The sequence below is a fragment of the Galeopterus variegatus genome, unplaced genomic scaffold (assembly GCF_000696425.1).
Source record: "Galeopterus variegatus unplaced genomic scaffold, G_variegatus-3.0.2 Scaffold2695, whole genome shotgun sequence".
Taxonomy (NCBI): Eukaryota; Metazoa; Chordata; class Mammalia; order Dermoptera; family Cynocephalidae; genus Galeopterus; species Galeopterus variegatus.
In genome coordinates, this window is record NW_007728806.1 from 172,121 (window position 1) to 189,604 (window position 17,484).

General features: G+C 37.6%; 1 protein-coding gene across 4 annotated transcripts in view; it reads left to right on the plus strand.

Annotated features, from left to right (window-relative positions):
* The window catches only part of FUT8 (fucosyltransferase 8 (alpha (1,6) fucosyltransferase)), a 248,246-nt gene that overhangs the window by 145,102 nt on the left and 85,660 nt on the right, over positions 1-17,484 (plus strand). For all 4 annotated transcript variants that reach the window (XM_008582682.1, XM_008582683.1, XM_008582684.1 and 1 more), the window contains one exon: positions 14,651-14,765. In XM_008582682.1, coding sequence (XP_008580904.1) covers positions 14,651-14,765 — 115 coding nt within the window. The remainder of the gene's footprint in view (positions 1-14,650; positions 14,766-17,484) is intronic.

Sequence of the window (17,484 nt, forward strand, 5' to 3'; positions counted from 1 at the left end):
GCCCACACCACGCTCAGCCAGTGAGCGGGAACCGGTCTCCACATGGGATCCGAACCCTCAGCGGGAGCGCTGCCGCGCTCTCAAGCAGTGCACTCTCCAGTGCGCCACCGGGCCGGCCCTAGAGAAAAAATCTTGCAAAGCAGCAATCTCATCTCTTCTCCCCAGTCTGCTTCATCTCATCATCAGTAATTTGTAAAGCATCTTTGCTAAAACTAAAGTTAGATGTGTTTCCCAAATGATGGATGATACGTATGGCTAATTAAGCTGATTGGCAACTGGCTGATGTGTGAAAAGACATTGTGGGGAATTATGTGACAAAGGAAAGGACTTTGAATCAAATAAGTTACAGTATCTGACTGATTATATAGGGAAAGATTGGTAGGTTAATAGCTTTTAAATTTGACCAAGTTTCTGGTCAAAATTGTTGTGGCCTAATAGCTTGTATTTTCACTCTTTGAAGGTAGACTCTCTTTGAAAGGTCAACGAGTTGATATTTTCACTCTTGAAGTTAAGTTTTGTGAATTTTCAAATCTCTTCTATTCTTTATGTTTTATTTCATATGCACACGCAGAGGAAGGAATGAAAGAAGATCTTGAGTTTTTTGAGATGTGATTTGATTGAGACGTTCATTGAACTGATATGTGGATACTCTTTCTCGAGTATTTAATTTCTTTGGACAAAATGGCTTTTGTATAATTATCTTCCTACTAATGAATCCAGGATTGTTTTCAGGTGGTGCTAGGACTTTTCTGCTAATATTCATGAGCAAACAGGGGAGACATTTTCACATGAGGTTGCCCATATTCTGCTCATCAGTTAGTCTCTATCAGCCAAATAATCATTCTCCATCTTCTTTAAGGGAACACTCCCCCCTAAAATAAAGTTTATATTAGAAGAAAAATCTCCAGTTGGAAGAGTGTATCCTATCTAGTGGCTCTGCTATGTTTTGGCTTAAACCACTACATATCTCTTTGGGTCTGGTTTCCAAACTCAAGAATGATTTTGAAGTTAAAAATAATCACTTACGGGGCTGGCCCAGTGGCGCACTGCTACAGTGCGCCGCTTGGGAGCGTGGCGGCGCTCCTGCCAAGGGTTCGGATCCCACATACAGACCGGTTCCCGCTCACTGGCTGAGCGAGGTGCGGGTGCAGCACCGAGGGTTGCGATCCCGTTGCTGGTCCCGGTCCGGTACGGGCGCTACACTGAGGGTTGCGATCCGTTGCCGGACACGAAAAAAGACAAAAAGGAAAAAAATAATAATAATCACTTACTAGGAATTTCCTACATGCCAGTCACTGTAGTAAAGACTCTCCATTCATTATCTTATTTAACCCACACAATAATCATATGAGGTAGGCATTATTACTCCCCTTTTTATAACTAAGATTACACTCAGGCATAGAGAAATTAAGTAACTTACACAAGTAGAGTTGTTTTACTCCAAAATCTTTTCTCTTAATTGCTAAATAACTAGCTTCTCTGAGCTTTATTTTCTCTTCTACACATGAGGATATGATTTCTATAGCACAGCATTGCGATGATTAAATTGGAGAAAATATATAAAACACTTTCCATTATGCCTGGCACATTATAGATTCTGGTAGGTTCTGGTCAAACCTGCATAAGGAAAATTCATAAATGAATATAAACAGAAGTCTTTTAGACCTTGCAGGGCAGGAACAGATATGGGGAGATTGTTGAAGTGCTCAATAGGAAGAATTTTAAGGCCTGGAACCTAAACATAAGCTTAGTGGACATCAGTCACTAAGTAAGATAATTGTTGTCTTATATGATAGTATAAGGTATTTTTGTTGCCCTTCTGGAGTCTTCCCTACCTTGTGTCAGCTGTCAAGATGACAGTATCCTAATATCCCTCCTGGAGACAACAAGGGAGGCAATAGGGAGCTTTTCCCCCTGACTTGTCTCCTGGTCATGTTTTGATTCTTTGCACTGCTTATTTCTGCCTCAGGAGAAAACCAAAGTAAATGCAAACTTCGACAAAACTACTAATTTTTCTTGCCCATGATCCAGATTTACCCAAGGATTAGACTTCATGGTATAGCTTTCCTTAGTCACATTTACATTAGTAAATATTAGTTCCTTCACCTCAAGATTTTCTTCACTTATATCTCTTTGCTGGCCCCCAAGTGCAACTTCTCTCTTTAACATTTTGAATCAGGTATAAACAAAAAACCCTCCTTGTGGTTAGTTCCTCAGTGACATAATTGAGACAGACTAGGTCTTTTTAAGGAAGAGTTCTATGACTATTAAAATAGCAGAATAGAGAAATTAACAGAAAATACCAAAATCAAAAATCATGTAGCCAGCTTTTGAAATAGAGATTTTGATGCCTGGTTTACCTTGCTTGCTCTCAGAGTCATAAATTCTGTTCTATTCTCATTGTCTTCAGGTATCTATATCCTATACTCAAATGCCTAGTGCTATTTTGCTGGTACCTTGCCTGGGTTTGTATTTCCAAACCATGACCTGGCCTCATATACCAGGCATTTAGAGTCACTGCCCACCTACTAGATTCCTTGATATGTTCATAGTCAAAACCAAGACAGCCAGATTCCCAGCTTTTAGAACTTTTCTAGGAGATTTGCTATCAAGATAGAGTCACTGAAAACCCAGGGCTTCTGCAGAATAGTTTTAAGTCATCATGTTTTCCAGTAATGGGCCACAACTAACACTTTTTGCTTTGATTATCCTCATGTCTTGGGCCAAAAAATAAATTTTGCAGGATGGTAACTTCCAAACATGATTAAATCAGCAAATAACTAATTCGAATTTAAAGTTGTTTCCTGGATTTATTTATTGTCTTCCTTACATGGTCTCCAATGGGGAGGCCAAGGAAAAAAAATTTAGAAAGCAAGCTTACTTTTAGTGGACTGTGAAGTAGAGTGACCTATGCTGAGACCCTGACTGCATTCTCATAAACTATTAATGAACACTTTTTTATTTTTCATTTTTTTGATGTTCAGTCTTTTTTTTTTTTTTTTAAAGATGACCGGTAAGGGGATCTTAACCCTTGACTTGGTGTTGTCAGCACCACACTCTCCCAAGTGAGCCAACCAGCCATCCCTATATAGGGATCTGAACCCTTGGCTTGGTGTTATCAGCACCGCACTCTTCTGAGTGAGCCACAGGCCAGCCCTGATGTTCAGTCTTCTAGTTGGTTGGTTATTCTGCTTTCTAGATAGAGACTAGTATGAATGTGAGTAATTTACTGACAATACTTAGTACTGATGTCACTTGGTAAAACATTCACTTTTATGTTTTCTAATTTATTAAAAAACATAAAGATCTGCTTTCATTCCCAGTGGTAAAGGAATGGCTTGATTCCTATGACATGAAAGCATAAATCATGCCATTTTTATATTTCAAAGGACTTTACCCTCCAAATTAGGCCTAATGCAATTTTTAACCTACTTGAGGCTATACAGTGATTACAATGAAATTGTAGTGCTTTTTTCTGTGTGTGTGTGTGTGTATGTGTGTGTGTGTGTGTGTGTATAGGCACCTGTTGGATTTAATGTAAAGCCAAGGAGAGCATATTGAATTTCCTTTTTTTTCCTTCAATAGGCATTTGCTGATAGACTGGTTATTTATCCCACTGTACTACATTTCCAAAAATGATACTGATATTTAACTTTGAGATTTGCCATCTGATCCTGGGCTTTTCTTTGTTGGGAGACTGCTGATTACTACTTCAATCTCATTACTCATTATTGGTCTGTTCAACTTTTCTGTTTCTTCTTGTTTCAGTCTTGGTAGTTTATATGTGTACAGAAATTTATCCATTTCCTCCAGGTTTTCAAAGTTGTTGGTATGTAGTTGTTCATAATAGTTTCTAGTGATTCATTGTATTATTGTGGTATCAGTTGTAATGTCTCCTTTTTCATTTTTCATTTTTGTTATTTGGGTCTTCTCCCTTCTTTTTTTAGTCAGTTTAGCTAATGGTTTATCTATTTTGTTTATCTCCTCTAAAAACCAACCTTTTGTTTCATTGATATTCTGTATCATTTTTTAAATCCCTATTTCATTTAGTTCTGCTCTGATCTTATTTCTTTCTGTCTACTGATTTTGAGGTTGGATTATTCTTTTTTTTCTAGTTCTCTGAGTTGTAATGTTAGGTTGTTTATTGAGGTCTTTCTATTCTTTTGATGTAAGCATTTGTTGCAATAAACTTCACTCTTAGTACTGCCTTTGCAGTATTCCCATAGGTTTTGTTATAATGTGTGCTGAATTCCATCAGACCTTTAAAAGAAATTAATATCAATCCTTTTTAAATAATTGCAAAAACTGAAACATAGCCCATTCTCCCAGATTCATTCTGTGAGGCCAGCCTGACCCTTATATGAAAACCAGACAAAGATACAACAAAAAAAGAAAACTACAGGCCAATATCTCTGATGAACTTAAGTGTAAAAATCCTCAACAAAATACTAGCAAACAGAATGCAACAGCACATCAAAAAGATTACACATCATAATCAAGTGGGATTCCTCCCAGGGATGCAAGCAAAACAATAAACATGTTACACTACATCAGCAAAATCAAGGATTAAAAAATGTGATTATCTCAATAGATACAGAAAAAGCATTTTACAAAATTCAACATCTCTTCATGATAAAGACTCTCAGCAAATTAGCTATAGAAGGAAGGTATCTCAACATAATAAAAGCCATATATGGCAAATCCAGCATCAGTATCATCCAGAATGGGGAAAAGCTAAAAGCTTTTCCTTTAAGAACAGGAACAAGACAAGGATGCCTGCTCTCACCACTCCTATTTAACATAGTATTGGAAGTACTTTCCAGAGCAATCAGGTAGGAGAAAGAAATAAAAGACATCCAAAAGATAAAATCAAAATGTCCCTGCATGCACATGACATGGCCCTATATATATAAAAAAAAAAAACCCTGGGGCCGAGCCTGTGGCACACTCGGGAGAGTGCGGCGCTGGGAGCGCAGCAGCACTCTCTGCGGGTTGGGATCCTATATAGGGATGGCCATTGCGCTGAGCGTGGTTCGGCCGGTCTTAAAAAAAAAAAAGGACAAAAAAAATAAAAAGAAAAAAAAGAAAATAACACCCCCCCCCCGAAGATTCTATTGAAAAACTCTTAGAGCTGATAAACAAATTCAGTAACGTTACAGGATACAAAATCAATATACAAAAATCAGTAGCATTTTATACTCCAACAGCAAACCAGCAGAAAAAGAAATCAAGAAAACAAGCCCATTTACAATAGCTACCAATAAAATAAAATACTTAGGAATAAATTTAACCAAAGAGGTAAAAGTTCTCTGCAATGATAACTACAAATTACTGGTGAAAGAAATTAAAGACAACACCAAAAGATGGAAAGATATTCCATGTTCATGGTTTAGAAAAATTAATGTTGTGAAAATGTCCATATTACTCAAAGCCATCTACAGATTTAATGTGATTCCCATCAAAATACCAATGACATTCTTTTTTTTTCCTTTTTGTCTTTTTCCGTGTCCGGCAACGGATCGCAACCCTCAGTGTGTTGATAAACAATTTCAGTAAAGTTTCAGAGTACAACATTTTTTATACTCCAACAATGAACTAGCAGAAAAAGAAATCAGGAAAGCTAACCCATTTATAATAGTTGTCAACAAAATAAACTACCTAGAAATCAATTTAACCAAGGAGGTGAAAGATCTCTACAAGAACTAATCACTGTTGAAAGAAATTAAAGAGGACACAAAAAGATGGAAAGACGTTCCCTGCTTTTGAAATGAAAGAATTAACGTTGTGAAAATGTCCAGACTACCCAAAGTGATCTACAGATTCAATGCAATCACTTTCAAAATGCCAATGACATTCTTCACAGAAATAGAAAAAAACAGTCCTAACATTTATATGGAACAACAAAAGACCCCAGATAGCCAAGCAATCTTGAGCAAAAAAAAAATAAATAAATGAAGCTGGAGGCATAACACTAACTGACTTCAAATTATATTACAAAACCATAGTAAACAAAGCAGCATGTTACTGGCATAAAAACAGACACATGGACCAATGGAACAGAGTAGAGAACCCAGAAATCAATTCACATACTACAGCCAACAAAGGCACCAAGAATATCCATCAAGGAATGGACAGCCTCTTCAATAAAATGGTGCTGGGAAAACTGGACATACATATGTAGAAGAATGAAAGTAGAACCATGCTTGTCACCATATACCAAAATCTATTCAAAAGACTTAAATATAAGACCTGAAACTATAAAATTCCTAGAAGAAAACAGGAGAAACACTTCAGCATGTCGGGCTCAGCAAAGACTTTATGAATAAGACCCCAAAGAAGCACAGGCAAAAAAAGAAAAACAAATGGGTTCTATCAATCTAAAAAGCTTCTGCATAGGAGAGGAAACAATCAACAGAGTGAAAAGACAGAATGGGAGAAAATAATTGCAAAGTATAAATCAGACAAGAGATTAAAATCCAGAATATAAAAAGAACTAAAACAACTTAATAGTAAAAACCCAAATATTCCAATTAAAAAATGGGCAAAGGAGCTGAATAGACATTTTCAAAGGATGATATACAAATGGCCAACAGGTATATGAAAAAATGCTTAACTTCACTAATCATCACAGAAATGCAAATCAAAACATTAAGTTATCATCACACCCCAGTTAGACTGGCTATTATCAAAAAGACAGAGAATAAAAATGCTGGTAAGGATGCAGAGAAAGGGGAATCCTTCTACACTGTTGGTAGGACTTTAAATTAATGCAGCCATTATGGAAAACAGTATGGAGGTTCCTTAAACAACTACAGAAAGAACTACCATGCGATTCAGCAATCCTACTCCTGGGTATATACACCCCAAAATGGAAATCATCATGTTGAAGAGATACCTAATTGTTCATCAACAAATGACTGGATGAGGAAAATGTGGTATATGTCCACAGTGGAATACTACTCAGCCATAAAAAAGAATGGAATCCTGCCATTTGCAGCAACATGGATGAGCTTGGAGAAAATTATATTAAGTGAAATAAGCCAGGCACAGAAAGAGAAATACCACATGTCCTGATTCATAAGTGGAAGCTAAAGAAGAAAGATAGAGGGAGAGAAAGAATGATCATAATAATACATTGAACTTTCAGGAGAGAACAGGATTGTGGTTACTAGAGGTGGGAAAGAGGGAGGGAGGTTGGCAAGAAATTGGTTAATGGACACAAAGATTGATTACATTTTATAATGATGAATATGTTAATTATCTTGATTTGATCATCACATATTGTATACAGGTATTGACAGTCAACTCTGTACCCCACAAATATCTATAGTCAATTATGTTTCAATAAAAAATAAGAAATAAAAAATAAAGTTGAGATTTGCAACAAGTTTTTGTGATCACTTTTATTTGATGGGTAGGAAAAACAAATGACAATGTATTGATATGATAAAACCTATGAAATAGGGAGAATAATGAGTGATGACGGTGATAGGAAAGAGGGCTTATATAACTGAGAAATATTTTTTTAAAACCTCTAACTGAGCAATGTAGCACTATTACAGTTAAAGAACTCTCTTCCGTGATCAACTCACAATTTCATATGGATGGTGTATTAGTCCGTTTTATGTTGCTATAACAGAAATACCTGAGACTGCGTAATTTGTAAGGAACAGAGGTTTATTTGGCTTACAATTCTGGGACAGCTGCATCTGGCACAGTCTTCAGGCTGCTTCTACTCATGTTGGAAAGCATCAGGCAGCCGGATGGTACAAGCAGATCACATGGTGAGAGGATGTAAGAGAGAGAGAGGGGAGGTGCCAGGGTCTTTTAAACAACCAGCTCTCACAGGAACTAATAGAGTGAGAACTCACTCATTAATCCCCCCACCTAGGGAGAGCATTAATCCATTCATGAGGGATCCACCCCCATGACTCAATCAGGTTCCAACACTGCCACATTCAGGATCAAATTTCCACATGAGTTTTGGCAGGGACAACACATTCCAAACTCTATCATTCTGCCCCTGGCCCCCCAAAACTCATGTCACTCTCATACAAAATACAGTCATTTCATCCCACAGTCCCAAAAGTCTTAGCTTGTTCCAGCACCAACTTAAAAGTCCACAGTCCAAAGTCTTATCTGAGAACAAAAGCAAAAGTCCTTCCAGCTGTGAACCTGTAAAAAATCAAAATCAAATTTATGTACTGCCAAGATGCAGTGGTGGAACAGACACTGGGTACACATTACCATTCCAAAAGGGAGGAATAGACCAGAAGAAAGGAGAAACAGGTCCCAAACAAGTCCGAAACCCAGGAAGACAGACATTACATCTTAAAGCTCCAAAATAATCTTCTTTGACTCCAAGTCCTATATCCTGGAAACAATGGGGCATCCAGACCCCCACAGCCTTGGGCAGCCCAACCCCCACATCTCTGTTGTGCACAGCCCACTGGGCTGCACTGGTGCCTGGAGCTTTTCCAGGCCTGTGTTGCACATTGCCAGTGGCCTTACAGTTCTGGGGTCCTGGTGGCAGCCCTGCTGTGTTGGCTTTGCTAGACATTTCCTTGGTGGGGGCTCTCTGTGCGGGCTCTGACCCCACTTTTCTGCTAGGCATTGCTCTAGTAGATGGGTCTCTGCACTGGCTCCACCCCTGCAGCAGGTCTCTGCCTGGGCCCCCAGGCTTTTCCATACATCCTCTTTAATCTGGGTGGAAGCTGCCACAGCTCCACTGCTCTCACGTCCTGTGGCCTGCAGACTTAACACACCATGGACGCCACTGAGATTTCAGGCTTCTACTCTTCAAAGCTGCTGCACAAACCACACTTGGGGCCGTTTGAGGAAGGGCTGCTCCAGCCAGAGCAGCTAGGATGCAGGGAGCAGATTGCCGAGGGCAGCTGCACCCCAGGTCTGTCCTCTGGGACAACTCAGTCCTTCTAGGCCTCAGGGCCTGTGATGGGTGGGGCACCCTTTCAGACTTCTCAAATGCCTTCAGGGCATTTTCCCCATTCTCCTGGTTATTAGCATTTGGCTGCCTCATCATCAAGCTACTGTCTTTAGCAATCAGTTTATCTGCTTTACCCTTGCATTTTTCTCTTGCTCTCCACTTCTCTACCACATGGCCAGGCTGCAAATTTTCCAAATCTTTACATTCTGCTTCCCTTTTAAATTCTGGCTTTACATCATGCCTTTGCCACCATAACTCAGAGTAGGCTTTTAAAAGTAACCATGCAGCTTCCTTAATGTTTTGCTGCTTGGAAATTTCTTCTGCCAGACATTCTGATTCACAACTCTAAAAGTCCTACCTTCCACAAAATCCAAGGGCTTGGACACAATGCAGCCAAGTTCCTTGCTGTGGTGTAGCAAGGGTTATCTTTTGTCCAATTCCCGATAAGTTCCTCATTTCTATCTGAGATCTCTTCACCCACATGGTCTTTACTGTCCATATTTCTATTAACGTCCATATTTCTGAAACGTTCCAAATATTCTCTCATCATTTTGTCTTCTTCTAACTCCTCCAAACTCCTCCAACTTTTGTCCATTAACCAGTTACAAAGCCACTCCCACTTTATCAGATATCTGTATAGCAATCTGTACACCCCACTTCTGGTACCAATATTCTGTGTTGGTCCATTTTGTGTTGCTATAACAGAAATACCTGAGACTGGGTAATTTATTAAGAACAGAGGTTTATATGGCTTATGATTCTGGGACAGGTGCATCTGGCAGGGGCCTCAGACTGTTTCTACTCATGGTGGAAAGCAGCAGGCAGCTGGCTGGCACAAGCAGATCACATGGCAAGAGGAAGCAAGAGAGAGAGAGAGGGGAGGTGCCAGGGTCTTTAAAACAACCATCTCTCGCTGGAAATAATAGAGTGAGAACTCACTCATCAATCCCCCCACCTAGGGAGAGCATTAATCCATTCATGAGGGATTCATCCCCATGACTCAATCAGTTTCCAACGCTGCCACATTCAGGATCACATTTCCACATGAGTATTGGTGGGGACAACACATCCAAACTCTATCAAGTGGTTACTTTTCCCCCAGGAACTGTAAAAGAATACTGTAGGGTGTGTAATAGTCCACAAAGGACTCAGTTTTGTAATCTGAAAAAATTAAAAGTTGAAAGACTTTTCAGTGTGTAAGACTACCGGTTACTTTCTTAAGGAGGCAGTAAGTTTTAGATTAGGTTTTTGCAGCTAAAATGTCTTTTGCATGAAAAGAAAATGTTTTCAATCTTATGTGAGAGTAACAAATATAAAATTAGAAAAAGCATCACGTATTAGACTCCCTGTTTAGAAATGATAAAATGGAAATAGCTAAGCTACAACGTGTCCTTGACACATTAAAGAAATGCCTAAAATGCTTCATAAATGACCCTTTTGTTCCAAAGCACTGTTCAAAGCTGCTCCACTATTAATTTAGGCTGAATATTCTAAACTGTGGCTAAGGTTTTTAATATTTATTTGTGTATTATTAATAGTTTTGCTTTATTCAAAGGGGCTATTATCAAGTATTTTCTGTTAATCATGTGTATCTCTTAATGTTTTTCTGTGATAGTTAAATATGACTTTAGGCTGTAGTTCTTAGTATCTAATTAAGAACTAGGAATAAGGGCCGAGCCCGTGGTGCACTCGGGAGAGTGCGGCGCTGGGAGCGCAGTAGCGCTCCCGCCGCGGGTTTGGATCCTATATAGGGATGACCGGTGTGCTCACAGCGCTCACTGGCTGAGTGCGGTGCAGCCTCAAAAAGGACAAAAAAAAAAAAAAGAACTAGGAATAAAAAACTATTAGGACTGTGTCATCTACTCCTAGGTAAATCGCAGTTGTTGAGGGCTGGTTTCATCATCTGAAAATGAGTTCTTCTCATTGATCAATCCCCTTCGTCAGGGTCTCATAGGGAACTGGTTATTGGATCATTTTTACGATTGGCCTTGAGTACCACATATCAGTGTTACCCATATCCATGGATCCCTCCTCTGTGTTGTAGAATTATTTGTAGGTCCTTCTCAGACACAAGGTAAAAGCTCTGAAACAATTCTCTGAGGGCCTCTAGCATTAAGAAAACAAAAAACAAAAAAACCCAGCTACCACATATATCCACATATATTACTACTTTGTGTATATTATCACTAATCCTTTTTAAAAAATCAGTATGGAAGGTATAATGATACCTATTTTAAAATGAAGTAACTGGGCCGGCCCGGTGGCACACTGGATAGTGCGCCGCTTGGGAAGCGCGGTGGCGCTCCCGCCCCAGGGTTCGGATCCCACATACAGACCGGTTCCCGCTCACTGGCTGAGCGAGGCGCGGGAGCAACACCGAGGGTTGCGATCCCGTTGCCGGTCCCCGAATAACTGAAAACAAAAACAAAAAACGGAAAAAGAAAGAAGGGAATCAAAATACTTTAAAAAATCAAATATAAAACAAGGCAGTAATGAAGGAACTGAGGAACAAAAAAACATATGAGATACAGAAAACAAATAGCTAAATGGCAGAAGTAAATCCTTTATCAGTAATCATATTAAATGTAAATGGATTAGGCGAAGTAACTAAGTCTCAGAGATGTCAAAATAACTTCCTTAGGACTCAAAGCTAGTAAGAGATAGAGCCAAAACTGAGTAGATCTCTCTGATCCCAAAACTTTCTTCTCTGATTAACTTTTTGATTTTGAATATTTACATTGAACAGACTGTACATTATTGTACTCTGGACCTCCTACTTTAATATTCTCCTGAGATTTAGAATCGCATTGCTTGTGTTTGAATTCCTGCACTGGCTTTTTATTGGTGGTGGTAGTGGTGGTGGCTGGCAGGTGTGAGGATCAGAACCCTTGAGCTTGGTGTTGTAACACTGCCACTCTACCATTTTTGAGCTTTGTGACTCTGAGCAAATTATTTAACCTTTCAGTACCTTACATTTTTAAAATCTAGTTTATAAGATAGTGAGGATTAAATAAAATGATGAAATGACAGGGCCGGCCCGGTGGCGCACTGCTACAGTGCGCCGCTTGGGAAGCGCGGTGGCGCTCCCGCCGAGGGTTCGGATCCCACGTACAGACCGGCCGCTCACTGGCTGAGCGAGGAGCGGGGGCAACACCGAGGGTTGTGATCCCGTAGCCGGTCCCGGTCCGGTACGGGCGCAACACTGAGGGTTGCGAACCGTTGCCGGTCACAAAAAAAGACAAAAAAATAAAATAAAATAAAATGATGAAATGAAATGATATAAAGCACCTAGAATAGGTATCTGGCCCATAATAAGAGTTCAATACATGTTCATTGTTGTTCTTTTTATTTAATATTATAGATCAGTTTTCTGTAAGTACTCTTGGAACCTCCAGCTCATGCTTTATGTTTGTAGTTAACACCATCATTGTAGGTGATTTTTAGAAGTGTATGTATGATTTATTTTTTGTGGAAAAATAGAATTAAAAGATAATATGAATCTTTTCATGAACTATTTCAAGACCCCCTCATATAACTTTTCTGGTAAATATAACTAAATTTCTAACTTTATTCTTTTTACAAGCAAGTAATCCATACTCTTAAGCATACCTAGAACAGAGAAGATAATATGAAGTGTAGAGAAGGGGTGAAGTTGGAGCTGCAACTAGTTAAGGATTATTCCCCAAACCTCTCTACCACCAAATTAGATTTGTGAAAGATAAAAATTATCACTATTATCTCATTATCTAAAACTCTTGAAGATTTTTCTTTTGTTACTTTTTTATTCATTTATCTATTCAAAGATATTTATTGAATGTTTTGTCTGTGACCAACATCGTTCGAATTCTGATTAAGAAAAAAAATCATTAAAAAAATACCCCTGCTCTCATAGAGCTTAAATTCTAGTAGAGGGAGAAAAATAATAAAGAAGTTAAAAGAAATTTTGTTTTGTCTGTGACCAACATCGTTCGAATTCTGATTAAGAAAAAAAATCATTAAAAAAATACCCCGGCTCTCATAGAGCTTAAATTCTAGTAGAGGGAGAAAAATAATAAAGAAGTTAAAAGAAATTTTTAAAATAAAATTTTAAGTAAGGCAAAATTTAAAAAAGTAAATGATCACTGTATATTAGAAGATAATTGCTTGAAAAAAAATAAAGCAGGAAAGGAGGAGAAGGAAAGCCAAGAAATTGTGGTGGTAATGGGGTGTTGGATTTTTAAAGTGGGGTAATTGGGGAAATGCTTATGGAGAAAGTGAAACGTGAGCAAAATTTGAAGGACATTTGGGTTACTCATGGGTATCTGAGATGGGTATCTGAGAAATGAGCATTCTAGGACAGGGAGAGCAAATATAAAAACTCTAGGGTAGGAGCATGCCTGGCATTTTCAGGGGTTAGCAACAAGAATAGTATGGCTGAAATAGAGAAAGCAAGGAGGATAGTAGTAGGTGATAAGATCAAAGAGGCAATGGTGGCCCATGTTGTGTGGGGCCTTGTACATCAGAGTAGTAACTTGGCTTTGACCCTGAGTGAGATAAAAAGCCAATTCAGTTTAAGAGTAAAGGAGTAACATTATTTGACTGATGTTTTCAGAACCTGCTGTACTGAGAATAGATTATAGACGTAGGCAGGGGTGTAAGCGGGGAGACCTATTAGGAGGTTATTGTAGTAATCCAGGTGAAAGAAGATGGTGGTTCAGTTGGTAACAGTGCTGGTGGTGATATGTGGTCAGAAGTTTGCTATATATTTGCTGACAAATTGCTGGGGGACATTAGAGAAACAGAGGGGCTTGCTTTTTACTTTTCTTTTTTCCTAGATGCAAGTCACTGTTTTTATTAATGCAATATAAATATAACCATCTGCACCAGCCCTAAAGTTTCTTTTCCTAGTTTACTGGGGATTTTAGTTTACTCTGCAAGAAATTCCAGCATGTTACAGTTGAAATTACTGATGCTAATATAATACATAGAGTGGAAAGTATCTTAACAATCATTTATTAGTTTAGACCAGGGATCAGCAAATGGTGGCTGAAGGGCCAAATCTGGTTTATTGCCTGTTTTTGTGAATAAAGTTTTATTGGAACACAGCCACACCCAATCATTTGCATATTTCTACAGCAGCTTTCCTGTTACAGAGGCAAGAGAGGTCCACACAGCCTAAAATATTTTCTATCTGGCTGTTTAAAGAAAAAGTTTGCAGGCCCTTGATTTAGATCATTTTTTAAGAGCCCTGTCTCTTAATTTTTAAATTAAGAAGTTTTTTCTGATCTTTTTTCAACCACTCAGAGTATTTAGATACAAAGAGAAAATTTTAAAGGGGGCATAAAATGATAATAGAGAACAAAGAGGTACTATTCAAATACTAACATCAACTTATTTCTCTCCCTTTTGATAATCTACTTAATTCTTTGCTTTGGGTATTCATTTCCCCCGTATCTCTAGAGAGCTTTTGTGTTAAGAAACAAGTGTAGCTGACTGGCCTGAAAAAAAAGTGTGTTTTCTCAACAGTAAAAATTTATTATAGGAATGAATCTTGGATGACAGAGACTAATTTTTTAATTTCACAGCCTTGATAGAAAATAAAAGACGAGTACCGCCTCAATGTGAGCATTAATTCTTATGAAGAATTTGGCTTTCTTTATATGCCTTTGTGTAATCCAGTGAAGCAGTATGAATAAGTTAGACCTCCAATGTTGTTTGCTTTAATAGGTCTATAATGACGGATCTATACTACCTCAGTCAGACAGATGGAGCAGGTGACTGGCGGGAAAAAGAGGCCAAAGATCTGACAGACCTGGTCCAGCGGAGAATAACATATCTTCAGGTAAGAAGGTTAAGTTAAGAATTAAACCTGAGTGAAAAAAAAAGAAGGAAAAATAATAAAAGTAGGAATTGCTGTTGGTTTTTTGTCTTCCTACCTTGCTATCCTTTTGAAAGTACTTACTCATTTTACATGTTTGTTCAGAAAGACAGTGTTATGCCTTGTGTGGAATACAAAGATGTCTAAAACAACATCCCTGCTATAAAGGGGGCTACTGTTTACACACACACACACACACACATACACACACGAACACACACACACATACCCTATAATACAAAGTAGAACATACTACATTTTATAGGAGAGAAATAGATGAAATGCTTATGGGAGTTTTGAGGAAGGAAACATCAGGGATAGTTTTGTCGAGAATGTATTATTTGAACTGAACTGGAAAGGATAGGTAGGATTTGGACACACAGAAATGGAGGAAAAAAAACACACCAGCTGGCAGATGTGATGTGAGCAGTGGTCTGTGCCTGGGAACAAGCAGTACAGGAACCCATGTGAGAAATGGGATAGATCAGTTGGTCTGGAATTTTAGGTTGTTTGAAAAGAAGGGATGGAAAAAAAGCTGGAAAGGTAGGTTTGGGAGTCAGGTTACAGAGGTTAAGCTTTATGGTGCATTAGTAATAAATAGTCACTGAAAGATTTTATTTGTTTTGTAAAAGTCATTATAACAACAAACAGGAAATATTGGTAAACCCCAAGTCCCAGGCCTTTTAAAATTAATTCTCTTAATTTTTTGTGTTCTTTTATAATTTTTATTGATATACATACACAGTCGTAAATATTTGTGATGATAGATTTATTAACTTTTGAATTTTGTTTTTCTGCTTAATGCACCATAAACATTTTCCATTTAGAGTCACAACCTACTTTTGGAAGGCTTTTACACATAAGAGCAGTGTGATGAGAGTGGCACACGAGTAATATTAATCTGAAAGTAGTATTCTGGTTGAACTGGATTAGTATTTGAAGAGACTAGAAGCAGGGAGACCATTTAGGATAAGAAGACCATAGTGCAGGTGAGAAGTGTTGAGGTATGTGGCAGTTTGCTTTGGAAGTGGAGAGACAAATTTGAGAGAGATTGGAAAGATAGAATTGATAGGCCTTATGAAATAGGTGGAAGAGGTGAAATAGCTAGGATAATAGGAGCATCATTAACTGACAAGGAACTGAGAGAATAGTTTTCAAGGGAAGACAGTGAATAAGTAGAATTCTTCGAAATTCAAAAATCCTTAAGTTGAAATGACCATGGAACATCTTTCATCCCCGTCCTTTTCTAATGCCATTGATGGCATTTCAGTGTACGATCATTCTGCTTTCCCTTTAAGGTTAAAGTGTCAGAATAACAGCCAGTGACATGACTCTGTATATTTTAAGGTGTACATTTTCCTGCACTTAAATAGGAAAAAATAGAAAATCAGGTGTTTAAAAAGATCATTAAAAACCAAACTGATCTTGGCATGCTGTCTTGGTCTCATACTCCTGTGGCCATTCGTAAGAGGTGTCTGCAGAATGAGAAACACTTCGCCTCTGGTAAGAAAGAGGTAATTATCTACTATCAACTAGAACCTCATTCAATGAACTATAAACATCTGATGGTGCAGAGCCATCATCCTTATTTAAAATGAAATAACTATTGTTTTTGAGTGTCTTCCATTTCTACATATTCATTAAATTTTCACCAACTATATTTAAACTATGATCTGGTCATGTTCAGCTCCCTGCACTGTAACTGTACCTGCCACCTACTTTTGTTTATTTTTCTCTTGTTTTTTAGGTGGCCAAGTACTTCCAACTGTAGTGATAACTTGATCCTCTATATGCTGATTTCTGTGGTTCTGTATTAGAGAATTTCACATGTAAATCATGTCGATGATTTAAAACTACATGGCTTTTTTTATCTTTTAAACCATAGCAAAACTTAGCATTTCACTTGGACCTTAACTTCAGTTTAAAATACTGCTATCTAACAAATTCTTACTTTCATGCTGTTCTTTTATTTTTATTGTAAAAGAAAAAGTGATTTTTAATCTTCAAGGACATAGGAAAATCTCAGTAGGAAAAATATACTTTGGAAAAATATTTTTCTTTAATTATTTAATGAATTTATAATCTCTGTTTTCATCTAGACTAAAAGTCCTTTGAAGTCAGGAACTATATTTTTAATATGTTATTTGTTGAAGGTTAAAGATACCACTTATTCAGTCTTCCAATAAGAGTCCTTTCCCACCAAAAGTTCAACAAAATTAAACATATATATTTGTAAGGAATGTTTTCTCTGACTGAAATTTTTATCCCCAGTACATTTTAGGCCCAATAGCTACTTAAAAAACAAGAAAAACAGCAACAACAAAAGATTTATCAAGTGGATTGGTTCCTTTAATCAGAAGAGTTGAACAACTTATACAGATAAAATGTGACTAAATTTTTTCCCTAGTACAACTTTTCTTGGTATTCAAGTCTATTTTGTGTTCCCTTACCATTACTTTAAAGTGAAATGTTACTATAAAAAAGCTATTTAAGTAACTTAGATTCCGAAAGACTTCAAAAAGACTTAGAAAATGAATAGGACACTGGGAAATAAAGCCTTTAAAAACAGTATAAAGAAAAAAATCTTTGGCCTTTGATAACTATACTCAAAATAAAAATTATAAGCAGTTCATACAGCTTATTAATGGAGATTTTTTTTTTTTTTTTTTTTTTTTTTTTTTTT